Genomic DNA, 21,260 nt, shown 5'->3' on the forward strand with positions numbered 1-21,260 from the left:
ATTCGTCCCCCACCCAGTGGGTCGTTAATGCATGTCTTTAATGGGAAAACCCCTTTAGGTCCAAATTTTGACTCAGTTTTTGATGCAGTTCAGCAGCAGATTTCAAAAAAACCTCATCAATATCCGCACAAAAGGCGTGGATTTTGGCGTGTTTTCCACAGTGGCTTTAATGCAGAATTTGGTGCAAATTGCTGCGGACAACCTGCGCCATTTTCCGGTATGTGGAAACCTACCCTTAAGGTCCTTTTACACGGCTCTACGGTCAGCCTAGAACATTTCTAAGTACTTTTCTTTGACAAATTACGTGACGGTCCCGCCAATCGCCCAACGCGCTCTTCTGCATCGCAATCAGACTTCGTTGTTGGTAGCGCATCTTCACATGAAAACCACGGAGGTGCTGCCATCAGCGGTAAAACAGTATGGGAAATGAAGCATCGCATCAACGGTTTCCCTCGTATATCCTCAATCCTCTTGTATGAAGGACAAATAAACGATTGCTGATCTAATTGATCGCTGATCGTCGTGATCGTACCATACCTAAAGCTACGGAGTCCGCATGTCCTCCCACGCGGACGGCTTTCTGTACACTCGGTCTGTATACCTGTCCCCCGTACATCTTGTGCAGTCACTATAGGATTTACCCACCAAAATAAAGAACTTTACACAAAAATGTGATATTTAAAGTAATTCCATAAATTTGTTATAAATGATAATTACAATTAAAATTCAAAAATATATAAAAAAAATTATTTGTAACTAAAATTGTTGCTTCTTTCTTGTTTTTAGCTCAGGTGTCTAAAAGGGAGGAAAAAAACTACAACATCCATAATGCAACTGGTCTTTTCAGCTCCATCTTTTTTTTTCTTCCAGAGGGAGGGGCTGGTTGGTGGGCGGGGCCATGTCTGAGTACAAAACCTTGTGCAGTGTGTGAGCTTGTATCATAGCAGACAGATCAGCGAGGAGCAGGGTGCCGCGTGACGCTGCCTAACACATTCCCTGTCTGCTGCCTGATCCCTGCTGTCTGGGCACAAAGTCTATAGCACTACCTCACCGGCTGTCGCTGCCGGCCCTTTAAATACTAGAGATTTTTTTTTTAATGGACTCGTGATTGTTTTACGTTTATTTTCTATGCAGTGAAGGAGAAGATTCCGCCTCCTGGGGGATCATTTTTGGATGTTGGATTTGTGCTCCTGAAGAGCGACCCAAGATGCACACGGTGCAGAAGGACACCACATTCACCAAGATCTTTGTTGGGGGGCTCCCGTATCACACCACCGACTCGTCCCTCAGGAAATACTTTGAGGTCTTTGGGGATATTGATGAAGCCGTGGTGATTACGGACAGGCAGACCAGCAAGTCCCGGGGTTACGGCTTTGTAAGTATCTGGATGAGCGCCGCTGGCGTTCCGTCTATTTTTTTTACCTTTTTGGTTTTTTTTGATGTCTCATTGTTGTCTCTAGATTTTTGGGAAGATGGAGATGTGGCGGAGGCCGATCGGCGGGTCAGGTGCAGCAGGTGGCCCAGGGCGATCACCAGGCGCTTCATCTACGGCCGTCAGCACAATTGTTTGTTTTTGCTTTTCTGCTTTTCTTAGTTTTTGCACAATGCCCCTTGTGTCTGGCGCTGTCACTCTGCCGGCCATTGTCTGCCCTTGTATTCAGCCGGGGGCCCACTCTGGATATTTTAGTGTAGTCCAAGGTCAGTAGCCGCCCCCCCACCCCTCCTCGTTCTCCGCCGCCCTGGACCTTGCTTATTTTTGTGCCTATGGTGAACACACGGGTTTTGTTGCTGGTCGACACAACAGGTAGTTTCACCAGGAAACATGTTTCGACTGATAACATCTGCTGCTGACGGGGATCTGGTCGGGCTGCGCCGCCGCCGCCGTTGTGGTTGTTGTTGTTCACCTGTGCGCTTTACCGCGTTGTTACATTGTGACTTTTCTCTTTTGTTCGGTTCCGCTCACATCTGCGTTCCGGTTTCCATTTTTAACGGATCTGTCTGCGATCTATAAACGGATTCAAAAACGGACGTCGAACTGAAACAAAGGTTTCTGGTCCTTGGACGGAGCGGTTGGGCCGTATACACATTGGCGCGCCATATTGTGCTCGCTAACATGCGTTTTGTTTTTTCCCATGAGGACAACCGGCCTCATCGCTGTACATGCCAGCGAAAAAAATCACATGTTGCTTCAGTACTTGCAAAGGCAAAAATCGCACCGCGCTCGGCATAGAATGTAATCGGCGTAATGGAACGTGCCGCGATCTTTCCATCTTGAAGCATGGCTACAAGGGAAAAAAAATCGCATGTGGAAATGGAAGCATTGCTAATAATGGGGTTCATTTCCGTCCGTCTCGCAACACACAAAACGTGCGCGATAAAATCACCCGTGTAAATGCAGCGTTAGACGGATCAGTCCGGAAATAGAAGGGTTAGGCCTCGTCTGTATCCGTCTTGGCGGAGCGGTTTTATTAGCGGACGGCTCGGTTCATGCTGCTGTTTGGTTGTTTGGCCGTGTTCTAGTAGCTGTACGACAAAAAAAAACGGAAGTGCGGGACGGCGCTGAATGGACCCCACTGGCTATAATGAGGGGCGGCTGGCTTACTAGGTAGAAAGGTTCCTGGGTGTTGCGCTATTTTGCCCGCGGTTTCGTGCTAGATCTGCATCGAAGGCTCTGAATGAAAAGTTTGGCGCAGATGTGAACGCGGCCGAAATCAGTTTCTTTTTGTTTCCTTCTGAGCATGCGCAGAAAAAAACCGGATCCATTAAATGAAACGTATCGATACAGATGGAAGGTTTTCTATTTGCATCCATTGATAACGGTGTAAAAAACGTAAAGCCGCTTTGTCAGGTTTCCGGGTTTTTTTTTACAAATTAGAGCAGCGGACTGCGCCATTGTTTCCGTGGGAAAAAAAACCCTGAAATGTGACCGACTGGAAGATTAATAAACGGGAACGTTTGTTTCCATTTTTCTGTCTCCATGATGGAACGAAAACGCCAAACGCAGATGTGAACAGCGCCTCAGAGTAGCTTTTATCGACACCTTTACCGATATTAGACATTTCTCCCTTGAAGTGACGGCGTTCCTCTGATAACAGTTTTTGCAGCCTTTATGGTCTTGAGGGTCTTCATCATTGTGGTCCTCTTGGGCCTCATTTATCACCCCTTACAGTAAGACGTCCCTGTCGCCCGTAGCAACCAATCACAGTGCAGCTCTCATCTCTCAGACTGCTCTGGTGAAATGAAAGCTGCGCTCTGATTGGTTGCTATGGGCAACAGACAGTCTTACTGTAAGGGATTAGTCAAATGGACATCAGTGTATTTCAGTCCGTAAATACGCCTATTTCCTGCCTTTTTCGTCTTTTCTACGGGTTTTTGCATGCATTATACACAGCCTATCTACGCATGCAAATAAAACCTCCGGAGAGGCTATTATTTTGATGCGCAATATGCATGTTTCTTGTATATTCGCATATTTGCGCTGGCCTACTCACGTCTATGGCGTACTTCAAACCAAAACGGGACCGAAAATTGCGTAAAAAAATCCCCAGATCTAAATGAATGCGCTGCTGTCATTTGTAAACACCCAGGTGTAATCGGCGGCATATTCGCGCCCGTGTGAGTCATTAGACGGTGATGATGAATGAGGCCCTCTGTTTATACTTTAGAATTTATTGGCGTAAAGTGTGGCCCCGCCCACGGTCAGACTACAGAATGCGTAGCGTCTGCGTTACTACGGGTAACGGCCGCGCGTTCACTGCGGTATTGCACTGCGGCTCGGTCTGCATTGTTAGCAGGTAAATAAGAAAAAAATAGCTATCTTTTTGCTGTTTCCTTCCTTGCGCCAATGTTGGCTTACGGTATTGTGTACATGTGTATTTTGGCAGTGAAGCGCGGCATTGTGGTAGGCAGGGCAGAGCGGGCATGTTCACGTGCCGCCGTTCTGCTGTGGATGTTGCAGAATATATAATCCTTCCCCCTCAGGCCGGGTCACACCGCCGCATACGTAAAACCCTGCGTGAGTCACGCAAGGTCTTACCGCCGTGGAGCCGGTCTATCGCCGCGCATGGCAGCGAGGCGCAGTCTTCCTGTGTCTCCTGCGCATCACCACATGTCACGCGTGTGTACAGCGCACATGTAATACACAGTAATCTTACATTCGTTTGAGGCCGACCCCAAAAATGCGACGTACGTATAAGCCCAAAGAGGCAGAAGTTTCTAGCCATCCCACAACATAATGCATCATGGGTAGCTTCTGAGGCTTCGCTATTATCCCGCTACTTTCATAGGGGCTGCCATTTGTTTTGGTCTCAAAGGTACTGGAAAATAATAGCGCCCCTAGTGGCCACAGTGATAGTGCTCCTGCCTTCGGGGGGAGGGACGTTTCTATATAGCGCTTTATATGATGGTGATTGGATGAGGTCACACAATTAAAGCTCGTAAACCCGGAGCGAACCTTCGTATACCGTATCGCGGTGTTGTGTGCCGCCGATCACCTGACCAGCGAGCCGTCACTCAGGTTGTTTCATCCCTTTATACATCGCCCATAATGGTGGTCGGCGGTATGTCTTTCCACGTGAATGGGGGATGTTCTGCCGACGACGATGTAGGGCAATGGAGGCTGGACGGGCGAATAAGCGCTTGTTCATCCCCTAGTAGTCCTGTGTGAAGGCCAGGTAGACGAGCGCCGATCCCCTTGATCTCCACTCATCATCGGCGCTTTATCTTTTAGGGTACGTTTACGTGGTGCGAATGCGCAGCGCACACCTGGCGGTCGCTACTGAGTGCGATTGTTAGCGGTTGCCAGTGTGCGCTGCCCTCTTGTGGCCGGCAGTGAGCGTTCTGAGGTGAGAGGCGGGGTCATGTGCCGGCTGAAGTCAGCTCGATCCCAGTGATCGTCGCCAGCGATGCGGATTCTGACGTTTCCGCCACGTGTGAACGTCTCCTTAAAGTCAATCTGTTTAGATCCTCGTTTCCGTTTTTTGAACCTTCACTACAGAAGTCAGAACAGATAGGAACTTTCACAGCAGGTGCCGGATTATCGAGGTTCTGGATTATTGGACTAGAGCGGTAGAGTCCGCTCCATCCTGACCAGATTACATTCTGTATGAAGTTCAGAATTTCTGGATTATCAGATATTGGACTAAAGGAATCCTCTATAGCGGTCGCTGGAGAGATGTGACTACCTGGTAGTAGATACCCGACAGGAAGTCAGCTGCGCGCAAGAAAAATAATCCCCCCTATAGAATAACATTGTGTTTCCGGGTACGGCACAGATTCTGTTCAGCCGCATCTTGGAAAGCCGGGTGACAACCAATATGGCTGCCATCACGTTCGCTCTCCATCCTCCTAGTTACATGTGAGGGAGGTCTCGCTAGGCGGATCTGGTCGCCCCTGTGGGTATCAATACTCAGCTTTCCCAAGGCTGGTGGGTATGCTGGCACTTGTAGTCCCCCTGAGGCTCCTGGTCTGTTCAGCGTCACTTAATATTCTGCAGGCCGACATTCGCAGAAACCATGAGGCTTCACCGGAGCCGTGTGACGCCTTGAACTCTTGGAGCTGTACGGATGCCAAGCTGGCACTGGCGCCCGTTAGATCACTATATTCTGGGACGAGGAATAAAAGGACTTTCTGGGCACGGGGATAATGGCAGAGCGCGCCAAAGTGGGGGGCACATCCTGTTCTCAAACAGCATTGTGATGGCGGCCTGGCTGCAACCTGTTTACTTCATAGCAGAGGTGTGTATAGACTAGAAATGGACTGATATCAGACCGGAGGAGGGGCTGGTGCCGGATTATTGGACTTGTGAAGTAGTTGCCCCTGGGGTGCATGAAGTGCCGGTCTGTCGTGTGAGATCCGGCTTGTACCCGGCCCCCGCGGGCCGACGCCTCCCAGGTTGGTGCTCAAAAAAACCAAAAACCTCCAAACCAAAAACTCTTCTAATTTGGATCTGGACGTTCCTGCGTACAGTGTTCAGGGTCCCCGTGGTGGAGATGCCTGCGGCGTCCGGCGCCGCGTACCTCAGCGTGATACTGGGGGGGAGCGGCTCTGTAATACGCCATCCGATGGAGGGACGGCAGAGCGCTGCGCCTCCGGATGTCGGAGTAGTCGTTGTCAGACTCTAAACCTTCATGTCTTTTAATTGCAGGTGACAATGGCGGACAGGGCGGCCGCAGACCGAGCCTGCAAGGACCCCAACCCCATCATAGATGGCCGAAAAGCAAATGTGAACCTCGCTTATATCGGAGCCAAGCCCAGGAACCTCCAAACTGGTAAGGAGCGCCCCCGAGCGCGCAGCACCCCCCCCCCCGAGCGTGCAGCCCCCCCCCTCTGAGCACGCACCTCCATGTAACTACCTACAGCGGTGTCGGCTTACGTAATATAGGCACATTGGAGTGGGGCGTAATGGCGGGTTTTTGGTCTTTTTTCCCTGAGGTTATTCCAGTTTGATAGGTAACTGGGGGAGCCGGCGGGGATATGCAAATTTACGCAATTTGTAAAATTCAAATTTATGTTAACGGCAGAAATCGGAGACGAGGCGGCTGCGCTGCGTTATTAGTATCTCCAGATCCTATTAAAGGGCCAGTTGCAGTAAAGACTCCAGATTATAATAGTGCTGGAGCGTTATAAGAGGAGCCGCTGATATCAGTCACATATATGATGTCTCTGGAGGGTATATCAGTACTGGAGCGTTATACGTGACTGATATCAGCCGCTCCTCTTATATGATGTCTCTGAGGTTATATCAGTACTGGAGCGTTATAAGAGGAGAGGCTGATATCACATATGATGTAAATGTCTCTGAAGGGTCTCCAGATATGTGACATAAAGCAGTGATTGTGGGGGGGGGGGCACTTCCTGTCCCTCACCCCACACTACAGTAATGGCTTCTATCCAGCTTGAAATGGCTGATAACAGGGAGCAATAGATTACATTCAGGGCACAGCAGACAGCCTCTTACTATATCTGCTCCAGTCCTGGGGCTGGCTGATATCTGGGACGGTAGGGGGGATACACATGGGGTCCGTCCTGCTTTTCCCGTCCGTTATAATGTCTGACGCTTTGTTGCTTTCGCAGGTATAACTATCGGAGTGCAGCAGTTACACCCGGCCTTCATCCAGAGACCTATCGGGTGAGTTCTTCCCCTTTTGGTGTATAATCTCTTGTATTACGGTGCATTAGGATCGGTGACCACTCATCTCTTAAAGGGCCCATGTACTATTTTTAGTGCAGCAGCAATAAACTGCAGTAACCAGATCTGGAATTGAGTGTTGCTGTAAAAGTCGAGTCCGCTGTCCACGCTGCGTGTAAAAGACACCGTCACGTTTTTTTGCACAGAGATTGGCTTGGATCATCAATGAACAGAATCCCAGAACTGCAGTAAAGACTGACACCTTCACATCCCCTTCCCTGCTCTGTTTGTGTACCTCTGCATACGACATACGGGGGTCTCTGGAAAGCTGGGTGGCTGCCTTTACCCATGCAGGAATCCAGGCCGCCTCGTGGATGTCTGACTACAATTCCCCGATTTGCGCTTCGCTCCCGCAGGACGCGACGAGTTGTTGGACCTGATAGCAGACAGATGTTCTGCGGGCCTGCGGCTGACTCTCATAGGGCTCTATTGTCTGGTGGCCTTTTTCAATAGCTTCCCCTCCCCCAACCCCCCTCACACACCAGAAAAGTCCTCTAATTGGACACGGCAGCTGTTCTAGAAGGCACTAGTGATCCCCGAAAACAATAGACCCACAACAAAGCCTCTGCTTAACCCCTTGTGGGGTGCCACGGCCTCGCCTGGCATTTGTGTGCCTTCTAGATTCTGGCGCTGTAGGGTTAACCGCCCCGCCAGGCGGCCGGGGGGCCTGATCCCAGCTGTTGTGGTGTATGCATTATTTGTGGAGGGCCTGGTGCGCGCCGCTGCGCACAATGGGGACAATGCACACACTTATGTCACAATGCGGAGCAGACGGCCGCGCTGGAGGTCGCCGGCGTGAAGTGTGCTGCGTGGGAACGTCTCGGGGAGGATAACCAATAACTTTTGTTTTGCTGTTGTAACTGACAACTGGTGCAAAATAAGCCCCCCGACCCATCTGCCTCTGGGAAAGCTGAGTGCCATACAATATGGCGGCGATTATAGCGAGACTCCGGAATAGAAGAACGGCGCCTCCCAAAATCTGAGCAATGAAGAGGGACAATCGTGCAGCGCACCTAAGTTTAAGTTTTCTAACTTAAGCCACGCCCCTTTTATATGAAGCCCCGCCCTCGGTGCGCCCTCGCAGTGACGCCGCTTTAGGGCGCGGTCACACGTAGTGAATTGGTGCGGATTCTCCGCAGTGCAAAATCCGCGTCGATGTCCACGCCAAAAAACACGGCAAAATCCACAAGCGGTGAATGCGACCCTGGAATTAATGGCGCTTTAAACATGACTATTCATAACGAGGATACGCGCACAAGGAGAAATGTGCCGCAGAATTTTCCCCGTAAATCGTCTCAGACGCAGTTTTTGCGGCGGTTCTGTCTCCGTGTTCAACCTCGTCAACAAGCAAAATCAAGAGTGCAGAATTTTGACGCGTTTCCACTTATTATCGTGTCAAGATGTCACATCTTGACGCAGAATTGAGATTTTCCGTGTCGAAATGCCGCGCACAGATTGTGTCCGCTGACCGGGCGCGCCGATCTGCGGCAGGAAGAAGCGCAGGAGATTTTCACCTTTTTCAGTTAACGGGGGGGGGGGGGGGGGGGTCTGCTGCAGATCCGCGCCAAAATCCACTCCAATTCCGCTACATTTGAATGTACCTTAGGCCGGATTCACACGGACGCATGTGCGCACGGAATGCGCAAAAGATAGACCCCATTGACTTCTCTAGGCTCACTCACATGCGCGGTTTTGGTGTGTGCAGTTTGGGCGTACAAAAATATGCGCCACCTTCTGTATAGCGCAGAGAAAGAAGACGCCGCGAACGCCTCAAACTAATTGGCCATTTCAGTGGTTGAGAGCATCGCGGCGCGTCTGGCTGTGTGCGCAAAAAATACATTAAAATACGCTGATGTACGTGCGAATACGCAACGCTCATTCCACAAAAACACGCAAATACGCTTTACGCTGGTGTGAATCGCAGCATGTCTGATTGTGGGCCGGACTCACGGATGAAAATCACGCAGGGACGTTTATGGGAGTGTAAATAAGAAAAATTGGCAAACACGGATGTTACACGCGTGTGCTGTGTTTTTTACACATGTTCCCAGGAACCGTGAAAACAAAATGCGACATCAGTTGGGACTTCTTGCGGCGTTTGGGGGTTTTTTGTGCGCGTGAAAAAAGGGGGATACCCTGACGTAAATGAAACGCTCGCAGCGCACGCAGGGAAATCGGTAAATGCTTTACAGAACGAAACTGCGTCCGTCCGTGCGATGAGCCCGTATAGCGCCCCCCTTCTTCCTGCTACAGAAAATCAGTTCATCAGCCGCCGTTCTAAGTAATTGGCGCGCCGTCTCCGTCTGCTGGATGAACATGCGGAAGGCCGCCTGGAAGGGTGACGCGTTTTGTGAGGAAAAGTATCGCATCTCTGCAGCGTTTGACCTTTTTGATTTTTTTTTTCACATGCGTGAAAGTCGCAGGTTGTTTCTATAGGGAAAGTAGAAAATTCACATGAAATCGTGTCCGCGTTGCGAGGGCGACGCCGTCTCGTGTCCGCGTTGCGAGGGCGACGCCGTCTCGTGTCCGCGTTGCGGGGGCGACGCCGTCTCGTGTCCGCGTTGCGGGGGCGACGCCGTCTCGTGTCCGCGTTGCGGGGGCGACGCCGTCTCGTGTCCGCGTTGCGGGGGCGACGCCGTCTCGTGTCCGCGTTGCGGGGGCGACGCCGTCTCGTGTCCGCGTTGCGGGGGCGACGCCGTCTCGTGTCCGCGTTGCGGGGGCGACGCCGTCTCGTGTCCGCGTTGCGGGGGCGACGCCGTCTCGTGTCCGCGTTGCGGGGGCGACGCCGTCTCGTGTCCGCGTTGCGGGGGCGACGCCGTCTCGTGTCCGCGTTGCGGGGGCGACGCCGTCTCGTGTCCGCGTTGCGGGGGCGACGCCGTCTCGTGTCCGCGTTGCGGGGGCGACGCCGTCTCGTGTCCGCGTTGCGGGGGCGACGCCGTCTCGTGTCCGCGTTGCGGGGGCGACGCCGTCTCGTGTCCGCGTTGCGGGGGCGACGCCGTCTCGTGTCCGCGTTGCGGGGGCGACGCCGTCTCGTGTCCGCGTTGCGGGGGCGACGCCGTCTCGTGTCCGCGTTGCGGGGGCGACGCCGTCTCGTGTCCGCGTTGCGGGGGCGACGCCGTCTCGTGTCCGCGTTGCGGGGGCGACGCCGTCTCGTGTCCGCGTTGCGGGGGCGACGCCGTCTCGTGTCCGCGTTGCGGGGGCGACGCCGTCTCGTGTCCGCGTTGCGGGGGCGACGCCGTCTCGTGTCCGCGTTGCGGGGGCGACGCCGTCTCGTGTCCGCGTTGCGGGGGCGACGCCGTCTCGTGTCCGCGTTGCGGGGGCGACGCCGCTTCGTGTCCGCGTTGCGGGGGGCGACGCCGTCTCGTGTCCGCGTTGCGGGGGCGACGCCGCTTCGTGTCCGCGTTGCGGGGGCGACGCCGTCTCGTGTCCGCGTTGCGGGGGCGACGCAGTGTGTTTTGCTGCCGTAAGAAATATTTGGCAATTCTGGAACAGAAATGCGCGACAATAAGACGAGCCGCGATGCAGTTTTTTTTCCATTGTTCTGAGAGTAAAACAGCTGGTGTGAACCAACACACTGAACGCGATGGATTCTATTCACGGGCGATGTCAGACCGTATCGCAGCCGTCAGATATCCCCCGTGTGAGCGCAGCCTTACGTATGTATTCACAATAATCAGATTGGCCGTTCAGAAGTCTTGGACAGCTGGGTGACGACCGACAGGCCATCGTTACAGCTGCCACAAGGCCCCGTTTTTGCGGGCTCCTAAGTGGAGGTCCTGCCTAGCCGCGCGGCCGCGGTATGTTGCCCCCGCTACCGGAAGCCGACTTCAGGGGTCTGAGACAGCGCAGTATCCGCAAGCCAGTTGTGACTCTAGATCTGCTCTCCAGCCTTGGCATGAGGCATGTCTGCCGTTCAGGGGTCGGGGACAGCTGGGTGACCGCAGCCCCTTTTGTCTCCACACAACGTTTTGTGAACATTTGGGCCGCATTTAGCAGAAACTGCCGAAAGGAAAACCCTTCCTTGTTGCCCCTAGCAACCAATCAGAGCGCAGCTTTCATTTCTGAAGCTGGTGAGGTAAAGTGAAAGCTGCGCTGTGATTGGTTGCAGGATGTAGCAGAGCTGATGCCACCGCCGTCTGCCATAGGAGACAACCTGAACGTCTCATCACACCCGGCGCCGGATGAGGGGTTACATCTGGGGGGGGGGGGGCGGGCAGCTCTTGGGGGGGCAGCTCTTGGGGTTAGTACGGATAAACGTGATCTACAGTGCGATCCGCTCAGCCGCTTCATCCATCTACACAAATCCTATATTTCCCGATCATTAACACAGAACTTGTATCCGCCGGTCCGATATCGCATGGCTTATTGCGCTGACATGTATACAAAGCTTCAAAAGTGGAACTTACTACCATCGGGGGAGGTATCGCAGCTTAGATACACAGCTCAGCGGACAATATCAAAGTGGCAGGATTAGATACAGCCGAACAAGGGTTCGGCCGGCACTCCCTTCGTGCTGACATCCCTGCCCGGGTGAAGCGACCTCCGTAGGGGCACGGAGTCCCGTCCTCTCGATCGGCGGGGTCTCAGCAGTGAGATCTCTACCAATCGGCAAGTTATTCCGATCCTGCGGACGGGGAAGAGCTTGCAGTTCTGGTACATGATGGCCATACACCACATTTTGGTGGGTCAGCTGACCCTCTGATGTGTATGGGGGTCTCCCAGACCACCCCCAACTGTGGGGGGAGATAAGAAATGGGCAGTTGGATTTGTTTGGATGTTCTCTGGGAGATAAGCCGCTGCCAGAAGGGGCTGGAGAGGACAGAGCTGTCTGGCAGTGGCTTATTCCCCTCTGGAGGGGAACAGGTTAAAGCTGCGCGCTCTGTCATGTATGTAGCGCACTGGGGCTCTCGGAGGGTATCGCACGCCATCAGATTAGATACCTCTGCTTGCTGTGGAGTTCCCTGAGCTGGATATAGTTGTGCAGTAACAGGATGGGGGTTGTAGTGCAGCTCTGCCAGCCTCACCCCTCCTGCATTGTGCCCGGCTCCACACCCTGCATTGTGCCCTGTGGCTTCCTGCATGGCACAGCTCTGCCCTGTGATGTGTAAATGAGGATGGCTCCCTGTGATCTGAGTGCCAGTGTCAGGCAGCTGTGAATCAGCTCACCCCCTTACCTCCTTTAATCTGCCTCCTGGTAATGTGTGATGTTTTACACCAAGATGCCCCCCCCCCACTTCCTCTGACACCAGGAGTCCATGCGCAAGGGTGGGGGTGACATTGGGGGAGGGGGCATCAAAGACTCCCCATGGTCTCAAAGGGTTAAGGGGAAGTTGGTAGAATTGCTGTAGTTTATATAGCAAGAACTTGGCAGGTTGTGTCTTCGCATACAGGAAGACTGGAGGAGAATAGAGCTGACTTCTGATGATGTCATCGGGAAAAACCTGGGACGGCGCTGCGGCCGCGCTGCGAGGGGTTTTCCAGCTTTAGAAGTGAGGTTTGTTGTAGAAGAAAGCTGCGGAGCTTTTTAATGAAAATGGTGAGGAAATGAAACGAAGTTTGAGATCTCTGCTTGCAGTCAGTGACTGGTAACGTTTGGTTTGCATCCTTGTTCTTCGTATCGAAGCCTGGGGTCCAGTTAGCTTGCCAACAGTAAGAGTATGGTCACATGACTGAATTTAGCGAGACCGTGTGCGTCCTTTACCCGCAGATCTGCACACGGATGGCCCTGCCAGTGGGCGCAATTCCTGCACCGATTGTCGACACGTTTCTGTTGCCGATTGCGTCAAGAATGAAGAAATGACTTGAGTTAGATTGGCAGATTTTGCCACTTGACACTGCTATATCCGTGCGCCGATCTGCGCCAAACTACACTGCATTTGCCACGGTGGATTCTGCCATGTGACAATACCCTTAAAGGGGATTCCAGGGTGAGAACAACATGGCTGCTTTCTTCCATACACAGCGCCACCCTTGTCTGTGGGTTGTGTCTGGTATTACAGCTCAGCTCTCATTCACTTCAGTGTAGCTGAGCGGTAATACCACATACTACCCTATGGACAATGGTGGCGCTGTGTTTGGAGAAAAAAAGCAGCCATGTTTTACTAACCCCGGACAAACCCTTTAAGAGACTGGGATCTGCAGCCATAGTAGATCAGGGTGGGTTCTCGGGCTCCTGGTTCTCGGGCTCCTGGTTCTCGGGCTCCTGGTTCTCGGGCTCCTGGTTCTCGGGCTCCTGGTTCTCGGGCTCCTGGTTCTCGGGCTCCTGGTTCTCGGGCTCCTGGTTCTCGGGCTCCTGGTTCTCGGGCTCCTGGTTCTCGGGCTCCTGGTTCTCGGGCTCCTGGTTTATCACACAGTCTGTTAAGAGGGAGAAGATTGTCGTAAAGAAATTGAAACTCCTTGTAATCAGGTTGCTGTTTTGGCCCCATTATCTGTGCTGCTGGCAGTAGTCTGAGGATGTGCACCGTTACCCACCCCACAGCTGCGCTCTCTTCCTAATGTGGCAATGCAGATCCAGCCTGCACCTTCACTGGTATCTCTTATGTGCGTGGGAAAAGCAGTCTTATTAAATTAGGACTGTGGCTTTAAATAGATCAAGATCTCCTACAAGGCTGAGGAGCGGACCCTATATAGCACAAGAGGAGAGGGAGGGCGAGGAGGAACGGGAACCTCCGGAATAGTGACTCCAGGAAAAAACATTCTCACGTCAGTAAGGGCATGTACTCCATTCACATACTGCACATCCATGTACTTATATGTAGGGGGCAGTATTATAGTAGTTCTTTACTTGTACATAGGAGGCAGTATTATAGTAGTTATATTCTTGTACATAGGGGGCAGTATTATAGTAGTTATATTCTTGTACATAGGGGACAGTATTATAGTAGTTATATTCTTGTACATAGGGGGCAGTATTATAGTAGTTATATTCTTGTACATAGGGGGCAGTATTGTAGTAGTTATATTCTTGTACATAGGGGGCAGTATTGTAGTAGTTATATTCTTGTACATAGGGGGCAGTATTACAGTAGTTATATTCTTGTACATAGGGGGCAGTATTATAGCAGTTATATTCTTGTACATAGGGGGCAGTATTATAGTAGTTATATTCTTGTACATAGGGGGCAGTATTGTAGTAGTTATATTCTTGTACATAGGGGGCAGTATTACAGTAGTTATATTCTTGTACATAGGGGGCAGTATTATAGCAGTTATATTCTTGTACATAGGGGGCAGTATTATAGTAGTTATATTCTTGTACATAGGGGGCAGTATTATAGTAGTTATATTCTTGTACATAGGAGCAGTATTATAGTAGTTATATTCTTGTACATAGGGGGCAGTATTATAGTAGTTATATTCTTGTACATAGGGGGCAGTATTATAGTAGTTATATTCTTGTACAGAGGGGGCAGTATTATAGTAGTTATATTCTTGTACAGAGGGGGCAGTATTATAGTAGTTATATTCTTGTACATAGGGGGCAGTATTATAGTAGTTATATTCTTGTACATAGGGGGCAGTATTATAGTAGTTATATTCTTGTACATAGGGGGGCAGTATTATAGTAGTTATATTCCTGTACATAGGGGCAGTAATATAGTAGTTATATTCTTGTACATAGGAGGCAGTATTATAGTAGTTATATTCTTGTACATAGGGGGCAGTATTATAGTAGTTATATTCCTGTACATAGGGGCAGTAATATAGTAGTTATATTCTTGTACATAGGAGGCAGTATTATAGTAGTTATATTCTTGTACATAGGGGCAGTATTATAGTAGTTATATTCTTGTACATAGGGGGACAGTATTATAGTAGTTATATTCTTGTACATAGGGGGCAGTATTATAGTAGTTATATTCTTGTACATAGGAGCAGTATTATTGTAGTTATATTCTTGTACATAGGGAGCAGTATTATAGTAGTTATATTCTTGTACATAGGAGGCAGTATTATAGTAGTTATATTCCTGTACATAGGGGGCAGTATTATAGTAGTTATATCCTTGTACATAGGGGCAGTTTTATAGTAGTTACTTTCTTGTACATAGGGGGCAGTATTATTGTAGGTATATTCTTGTATATAGGGGGCAGTATTATAGTAGTTATATTCTTGTACATAGGGGGCAGTATTATAGTAATATTCTTGTACATAGGGGTGCAGTATTATAGTAGTTATATTCTTGTACATGGGGGGGCAGTATTATAGTAGTTATATTCTTGTACATAGGGGGCAGCATTATAGTAGTTATATTCTTGTACATAGGGGGCAGTATTATAGTAGTTATATTTTTGTACATGGGGGGCAGTATTATAGTAGTTGTATTCTTGTACATAGGGGTGGCAGTTGTGAGTCTGCTGTTAGTGCTGATACTTTCTGGCCTTAGTATTTGGTTGCCAATAAATTGTTTGAATGAATTTGAATAATGCCGAAAAAGAGATGCTGCACTTCTAGCAAACGTTTGACATCTCCTATAGATCTATAGATGTCTCTGTGGGCCGTCTGAAGTTGCTGTTAAAGCCCTTTTACACAAGACGATAATCATTCTACTGCGGGGTTGTGACCGATAATCTAACGCCATGCTTAAACTGGACAAGAATCAAAAGTTTATTTAGACTGCAGCTGCTCTTTACTTCTGGGGTTTGGGTGTGTGTGTTGTGTTCCCCTGTACCTCCCGGGTTGTCGCCATCTCTTCTGGGCTAATGGAGAATTATTTGGCGCTTTAAACTCAGTCTGCTGTAAAATCCCTGCAAGGATGGGCCGGCCAGCAGATCTCGGTGTGGGGTCCGTGTGGCTCCCGCTGCTTCCCTTCTGCTCACAGGCCTTGTTGGATTGCCTCCTCATCTCTGCTTGTCTTATGTCATTGCATGTTGTGTTTTATCCACTCTTGCACTTCTCTCATGTTCAGTGATGGAGGCAGCAGGAGATAAGAGCGCCCCCCCCCACACAAACCACCAACAGTGGGGGCGGAGCCCCAAACAAGTCATTTCCATATAAGCTAATTATGCAGATTGTTTAGTATAAACAGAGTTCATGTCTGGTCCGACCGGGAGATGATCGTTTTTTTGTGACTGCTGGAATGGAAATCCTCCTTGTGTGTCGGGGGCCTGCGGGGCTCGCCGTGTCCTGATTTTAGGAGGAAAATCATTAACTTCTGCCTTTTTCCTGTTCACTGGTTTTCGAGTGCTTTAGTCGTCTGCTTGCCAACGTCTATAAACTGCATTCAGGGAGATAGAGGGCGGCGCGGTTAGCACACCGCAAAACATGGTGCGTTGGTCCTGGCGCTTTTCAGAGGCCACACTCCCTTCTTTAAGCGCCCCTTTGGACCCTCCGTGGTAATTGGACCCCCTTTGCTAGGAGCAACATCTGCCTAAATCCTGTAAAATTTAAAAGTGACAACATATTGTCCTCTTCCACTCCCCACCCCTCCAGCTGCCATCCTGCCACTCTGGTCACTTCCAGTAAGCATGAGCACATGCCATCTGGGCACATCACCCTAGTAGGCAATCTCTGGACTCGTCATTTGTACTGCTGAGGCTACCAGTTGGCCATAGTGTCGTCTTTTTTTTTTTACAACATTCAGGCACACCACTGTAAATGTTAGGCCACACCTACTTTATGCTAAGCCACACCCTGTATATGCTTTTATAGTATAATGGTGCTGGCTTGTGACCCCTTCATAGTAATAGTATAGCTCTAAATTATAGCCTGTCACCAGCTCCACATAGTGACAGTGATTACAGTGCAGTTACCTCCAGTGGTCTCTGAATGCTGTCGTTCTGTCTCCCTTTTCTTCTCTATCCATGCCCAGACCGACACAATGACTTCTCCCAGCGACAACTTGTCTCTGTAGAATGTGATACACAGAAATCTTTGGCTCGTCGCTTTTCCTTCACCCTCCCAACATTTTCCTTACCGCTACACAATCCATAGTGCCCGCAGTTAGCGGTGCCTTTAGTGCTCTCCACACAGTAAACCTTCCCCCAAAAGTAGTAATGCCGCCTTTTCTGCCCGACTAATAATGCTTCCTTTTCTGCCCCGCCCTGTTAGATATAGCTCCACCTTCTCTTCCCCTTTCTGTTGGTTTAAAAAAACAAGACCCCTATATATTCGCCTCCCCCCATGCCGCTCTGGGCTGCACCTCTGATCTTCCTTTTTTCCGGGGTCAGCGGTATATGTTGTGACAGTAGGCCAGCACCAGTCGCATGTCATGGAACACATCACATGACTGTGCTGACCCCGGAAGAAAGGAAAATCAGAAGTGCATCCAGAGCGACATGGGGTGCTTTGCAGGGAGTTGAGTATACAGGTGTCTTTTAAACCACCAGAGGGACTAACTGCTTCTCACCAGATCTGCCAAACCAGGGAGGACCAGTGCTTGGGGCCCCCTCAGCCCCCTGAAGAGCAGGTAGCTGGCGGCCCCCCTGAGCACAGGAGAAACATGGGGCCTGGAATCGGTGCGCCATTGGCACCATTGTTAACCGTAGGCGTCAGTGAGGCTCCTCTATGAATCCCAAAAAGTGACTATAAAATGGTGTTCATTAATTTCTTTTCTTCTTCCCTCACAGGCTGACGCCGCAGTATATCTACCCACCCACCATCCTCCAGCCCAGCGTGGTCATTCCAACGCCAATCCAGTCTCTACCATCTCCGTACATTGATTACAATGCTGCTACACAGGCCTACACCCATTATACCACAGCTGCCTATGAACAGTATCCCTACGCTGCCTCGCCCGCCACCGGCTACATGGGCTATGGCTACACCAGTGCTGTCCAGCAGCCAATCACTGGTACCACCACAGGAGCACCGCCCACTGCGTACATTCAATACCAGCCTGCACAGCTCCAGCCGGACCGTATGCAGTGAGAGGAGGGCACTCCTGCTTTTTGGTTGTTTTTTTTTTTTTTTAATTGAACGCGAGAGGATGCAGCTGCAAAAAAAACATCGACGTACAGAACGCTAAAGACGCCGGCGCTGTGCCCCCTAAGATTTCAGTTGTGTTACAGACGATGTTGGAGGCTCTTTATGTTCATTTTTTTTTTCTTTTTTGGCATCCTGAGATGAGAAGTGGGACTACTGTGAGGAAGGGGGCCCGATCCACGAATAGTTCATGGCGTCCCCTCCTGTAAGCATAAAAAGTAAAAAAAAAAGGGAAAAATAGAATCGGGCAAGGAGACATCTCTCGAAGGTACTCTTTCTAAAAAGCAAAAAATACAAAAACAGACACACTTTTCATTGTCGATAGTCTATATAAAACTAAAACGCTCAGCGATGCCTTATAGAAATAACTATTTTTCGATATTTATTGTATTCTATGTTCGTTTTTTTTTTTTTTTTTTCCATGTTCACCTTAGCTGTGAATTAGTCCATGAAGGGGCAGGAGTATTTATCCACCTTGTTGAATATTTTTTTTTTTTTTTCTTTTTGCTAAATTATTGTAAATTTTTTTTTTTTTTTTCTAGACAATTGCTGACTCTTTCAATATGCAAATGACGGAGGTTGGGACTTGAAGCTCCTGGTGCGTAGGAGTTCGGAACCTCCGTAGTCGCAGCACTGTAATATTTTATTGTTCATAACTGTTAATTCAGTTCAGATAGGTATATAAAAAAAAAAATGACAGAAAAGCAAAAAAAAACAAAAAACAAAAAGTTCATTGTGTAACTGCTGAGGTCTCATCATGCTGCAGTGGAGGGCAACGCAGTATTTTAGGTCTAGAGGAGACGGAGGAATCGTAACACCAAAAGTGATTTTACTTAGGATGTGCTTATAAATACAAAAAATTCTATATTTTATACGAGCAGAACGCGGGCGGCATCGGCCCGGCGCTCTGCAAATAACAGATTGCTGCAGTGGACAAAGACTTTTTTTTTTTCCTTTTCTCAAATAGGACTTAATTACTGGACTTTTAATTACTGTGACGTTTTGACGAAACAAGCAACAAAAAAATGTATATTTTTTTTCTCTATCGGTGGCCACTGTTCTTGAAAAAAATTTCCCCGGAGTTGAAACTGATGGGAAACTGATGTTTTTGTTTAGCCAACACCAAGTGACGGCTTGAGGTGGACCAGCTTTTATTTGTTGGCCTCTACGAAGCATAGGCCCGTGGGAAGGGCGAGGAGGGGGAGTGTTGAAGGGTCTCTTCTTTAAAGATCTCCAAACTGAGAATATTTGGTAGGAAAAAATAAAAAAATTCTAATCTCTACAAAAAAAGTGGGCAGGGCCATTGATGGGATAAAACGCCACCACCAAGAGCTCATCAGTAGTGAGGATTGGGCCCTGACCGTCATATGAATCGGTGTTTGGTAACCGTATGGCAGTAAACATGACTTTAGGTCTCCCTGAAAGTTTTTCAAAAACTTTTTGTTTTCCCATGGGCTACATTCACATACATTTTAAGGCCTAAGGGTAAAAAGTGGATCTGAATCGGCTCCAGGTTGACTCTTCCATACAGCGTTCTTACTAAGGCGACTGTTTTGGTGGCTACCCACAAATTACTTCATTATTAAAGGGCCCTCCAGCCCAAAAATAGCACAAGCCTTTGTTGAGGAAACTATGCAATTTTATCCTTGCCACCATCTTTGTTTAAATTTTACTTTGCGTTTGCAAGGATCACTTTTGAGGGGGTTCTAGAACAGACAATTTTTTTTTTTTGCCTCCACTTTTTATTTGGGAAGTTGTAGAAAATGTATTATCTTGTATTCTGCAAAGCTCTTTATCACAAATGGGCCTCATGTATCAAAACCATATAGAAGGGAAAAAAAAAAGTGGTCTTGTTGCCCATCTCAATCCTTCGGGAGACACTACAGTTCCATTGGTGTTTTGTAGATCGTCCATGTTTCTCTTCCCATGCTACGATGACCAGAATGTTTTTGCTTTTCCGAATTGTGTCTACTCTACCGCCACCGGTCTCGGCTTATCAATATCTAGGGGGGAAATGTAAACCTTTTGGATGTTGTTGGAATTGTGTCTGGACCTTGCGGGTTCACCCAGTTGGTTTGCTGTTCTCTACGTAGTAGAGTTACTGACCTGTGCCACCAGAATGTTGGCAGTACCTGGCGAATTACAATTAAAGCAAACATACGTTCTCTACCCAAATGTTGAGGAGGACGCCTTGGAACATTTGCCTAGAAATTGTCCAAAAAAAATCAACATTTTTTTAAAGGAGTTTGAAGCCTTAGTAATCCATCTGGATCCTGTTGGATACGTCTTTGGAAAGTTTTTGGTGCTTCCACTTGTATCGGATGTTTGCAATGGAGCTCTAATGGTTTACTCTGGCCTAGAGATCCGTAGCGGACGAGGTGGTGAATGCCTTTCTTGTGGCCAATGAAGAGGACCTCTGTGCCAATGTATCAGAGTAGAAGTGTTAACCAGTCAAAAACATGTCTACTCCGGTTCTAGGAGGCCATTCTCATCTTAAAAGCTTCCAGTTCTGTAGATAATCCCAAGATGTTCTAGGGTATCTTTCATCCAGACCAGTCAGAGTAATTCTCCAACCTCAAATCATTGAGAAGAACTTGATGTCAAGGTTAAGTAGGGCCAATATCTTCCAAGCCTTGTTGTGGATCTCATTGGATGCCGCCCTTGTGGCAGGCTTGTAGTATGGCGTACAATGTCCTGGAGGTCCCAGCAACCTACAAGGTCCAATATGTAGTCACCGCCACTGTGATTTTCTGGGCGATCTGCTGCCACCCCCCTACTGAGGTCAGGTCGGCGTTCTACAATGTGTATTCAATTGTGCGACATTGAAATGACTTGTTTTATACTTCCTGTAAATCATTTTGTCCTCAACTATGACTTGAAGAAAAAAAAGCATTTTTTTTAGAACATTAAAAAAATAAAGTTAATTTTAATTTTGAAGCGTGACTTTTTAAATGTTTTCTTCCTACTTTGGTTTGAATGCTAATCGCTGAGCAATGGTCCTTCTACACGGCGATGATCGCTCAGGGAATGGAGGCCGAGCGGGCCGAAGATCAGTCCGGCCTCCCCCCTACATTCACAAGCGGGCCGTTCATAGACGACTGATAAGGGAACGGATGATTGTTCAGTCACTGCCAGGGGTCCCACTGAC

At 49.2% G+C, this 21,260-nt stretch overlaps 1 protein-coding gene across 1 annotated transcript; it reads left to right on the forward strand.

Moving 5' to 3' along the window:
* Nucleotides 1-955: 955 nt before the first annotated feature.
* RBM38 (RNA binding motif protein 38) lies at nucleotides 956-21,049 on the forward strand. Its single transcript, XM_066585866.1, has 4 exons — nucleotides 956-1,375; nucleotides 6,146-6,269; nucleotides 7,075-7,129; nucleotides 17,758-21,049. The coding sequence occupies exons 1-4, from the start codon at nucleotides 1,208-1,210 to the stop codon at nucleotides 18,056-18,058; spliced, it is 648 nt and encodes a 215-aa protein (XP_066441963.1). The 5' UTR covers nucleotides 956-1,207; the 3' UTR covers nucleotides 18,059-21,049.
* The last annotated feature ends 211 nt before the right edge of the window (nucleotides 21,050-21,260 follow it).

Source organism: Eleutherodactylus coqui, chromosome 13 (genome assembly GCF_035609145.1).
Source record: "Eleutherodactylus coqui strain aEleCoq1 chromosome 13, aEleCoq1.hap1, whole genome shotgun sequence".
In the NCBI taxonomy this organism is placed as follows: Eukaryota; Metazoa; Chordata; class Amphibia; order Anura; family Eleutherodactylidae; genus Eleutherodactylus; species Eleutherodactylus coqui.

Excerpts from the sequence above, each read along its gene's own strand:
- RBM38 (XM_066585866.1), top strand. The coding sequence starts at position 1,208 with ATGCACACGGTGCAGAAGGACACCACATTCACCAAGATCTTTGTTGGG. Across the intron at positions 6,270-7,074 it reads GCCCAGGAACCTCCAAACTG|GTATAACTATCGGAGTGCAG; the intron begins GTAAGGAGCGCC and ends TTGCTTTCGCAG. Across the intron at positions 7,130-17,757 it reads TTCATCCAGAGACCTATCGG|GCTGACGCCGCAGTATATCT; the intron begins GTGAGTTCTTCC and ends CTTCCCTCACAG.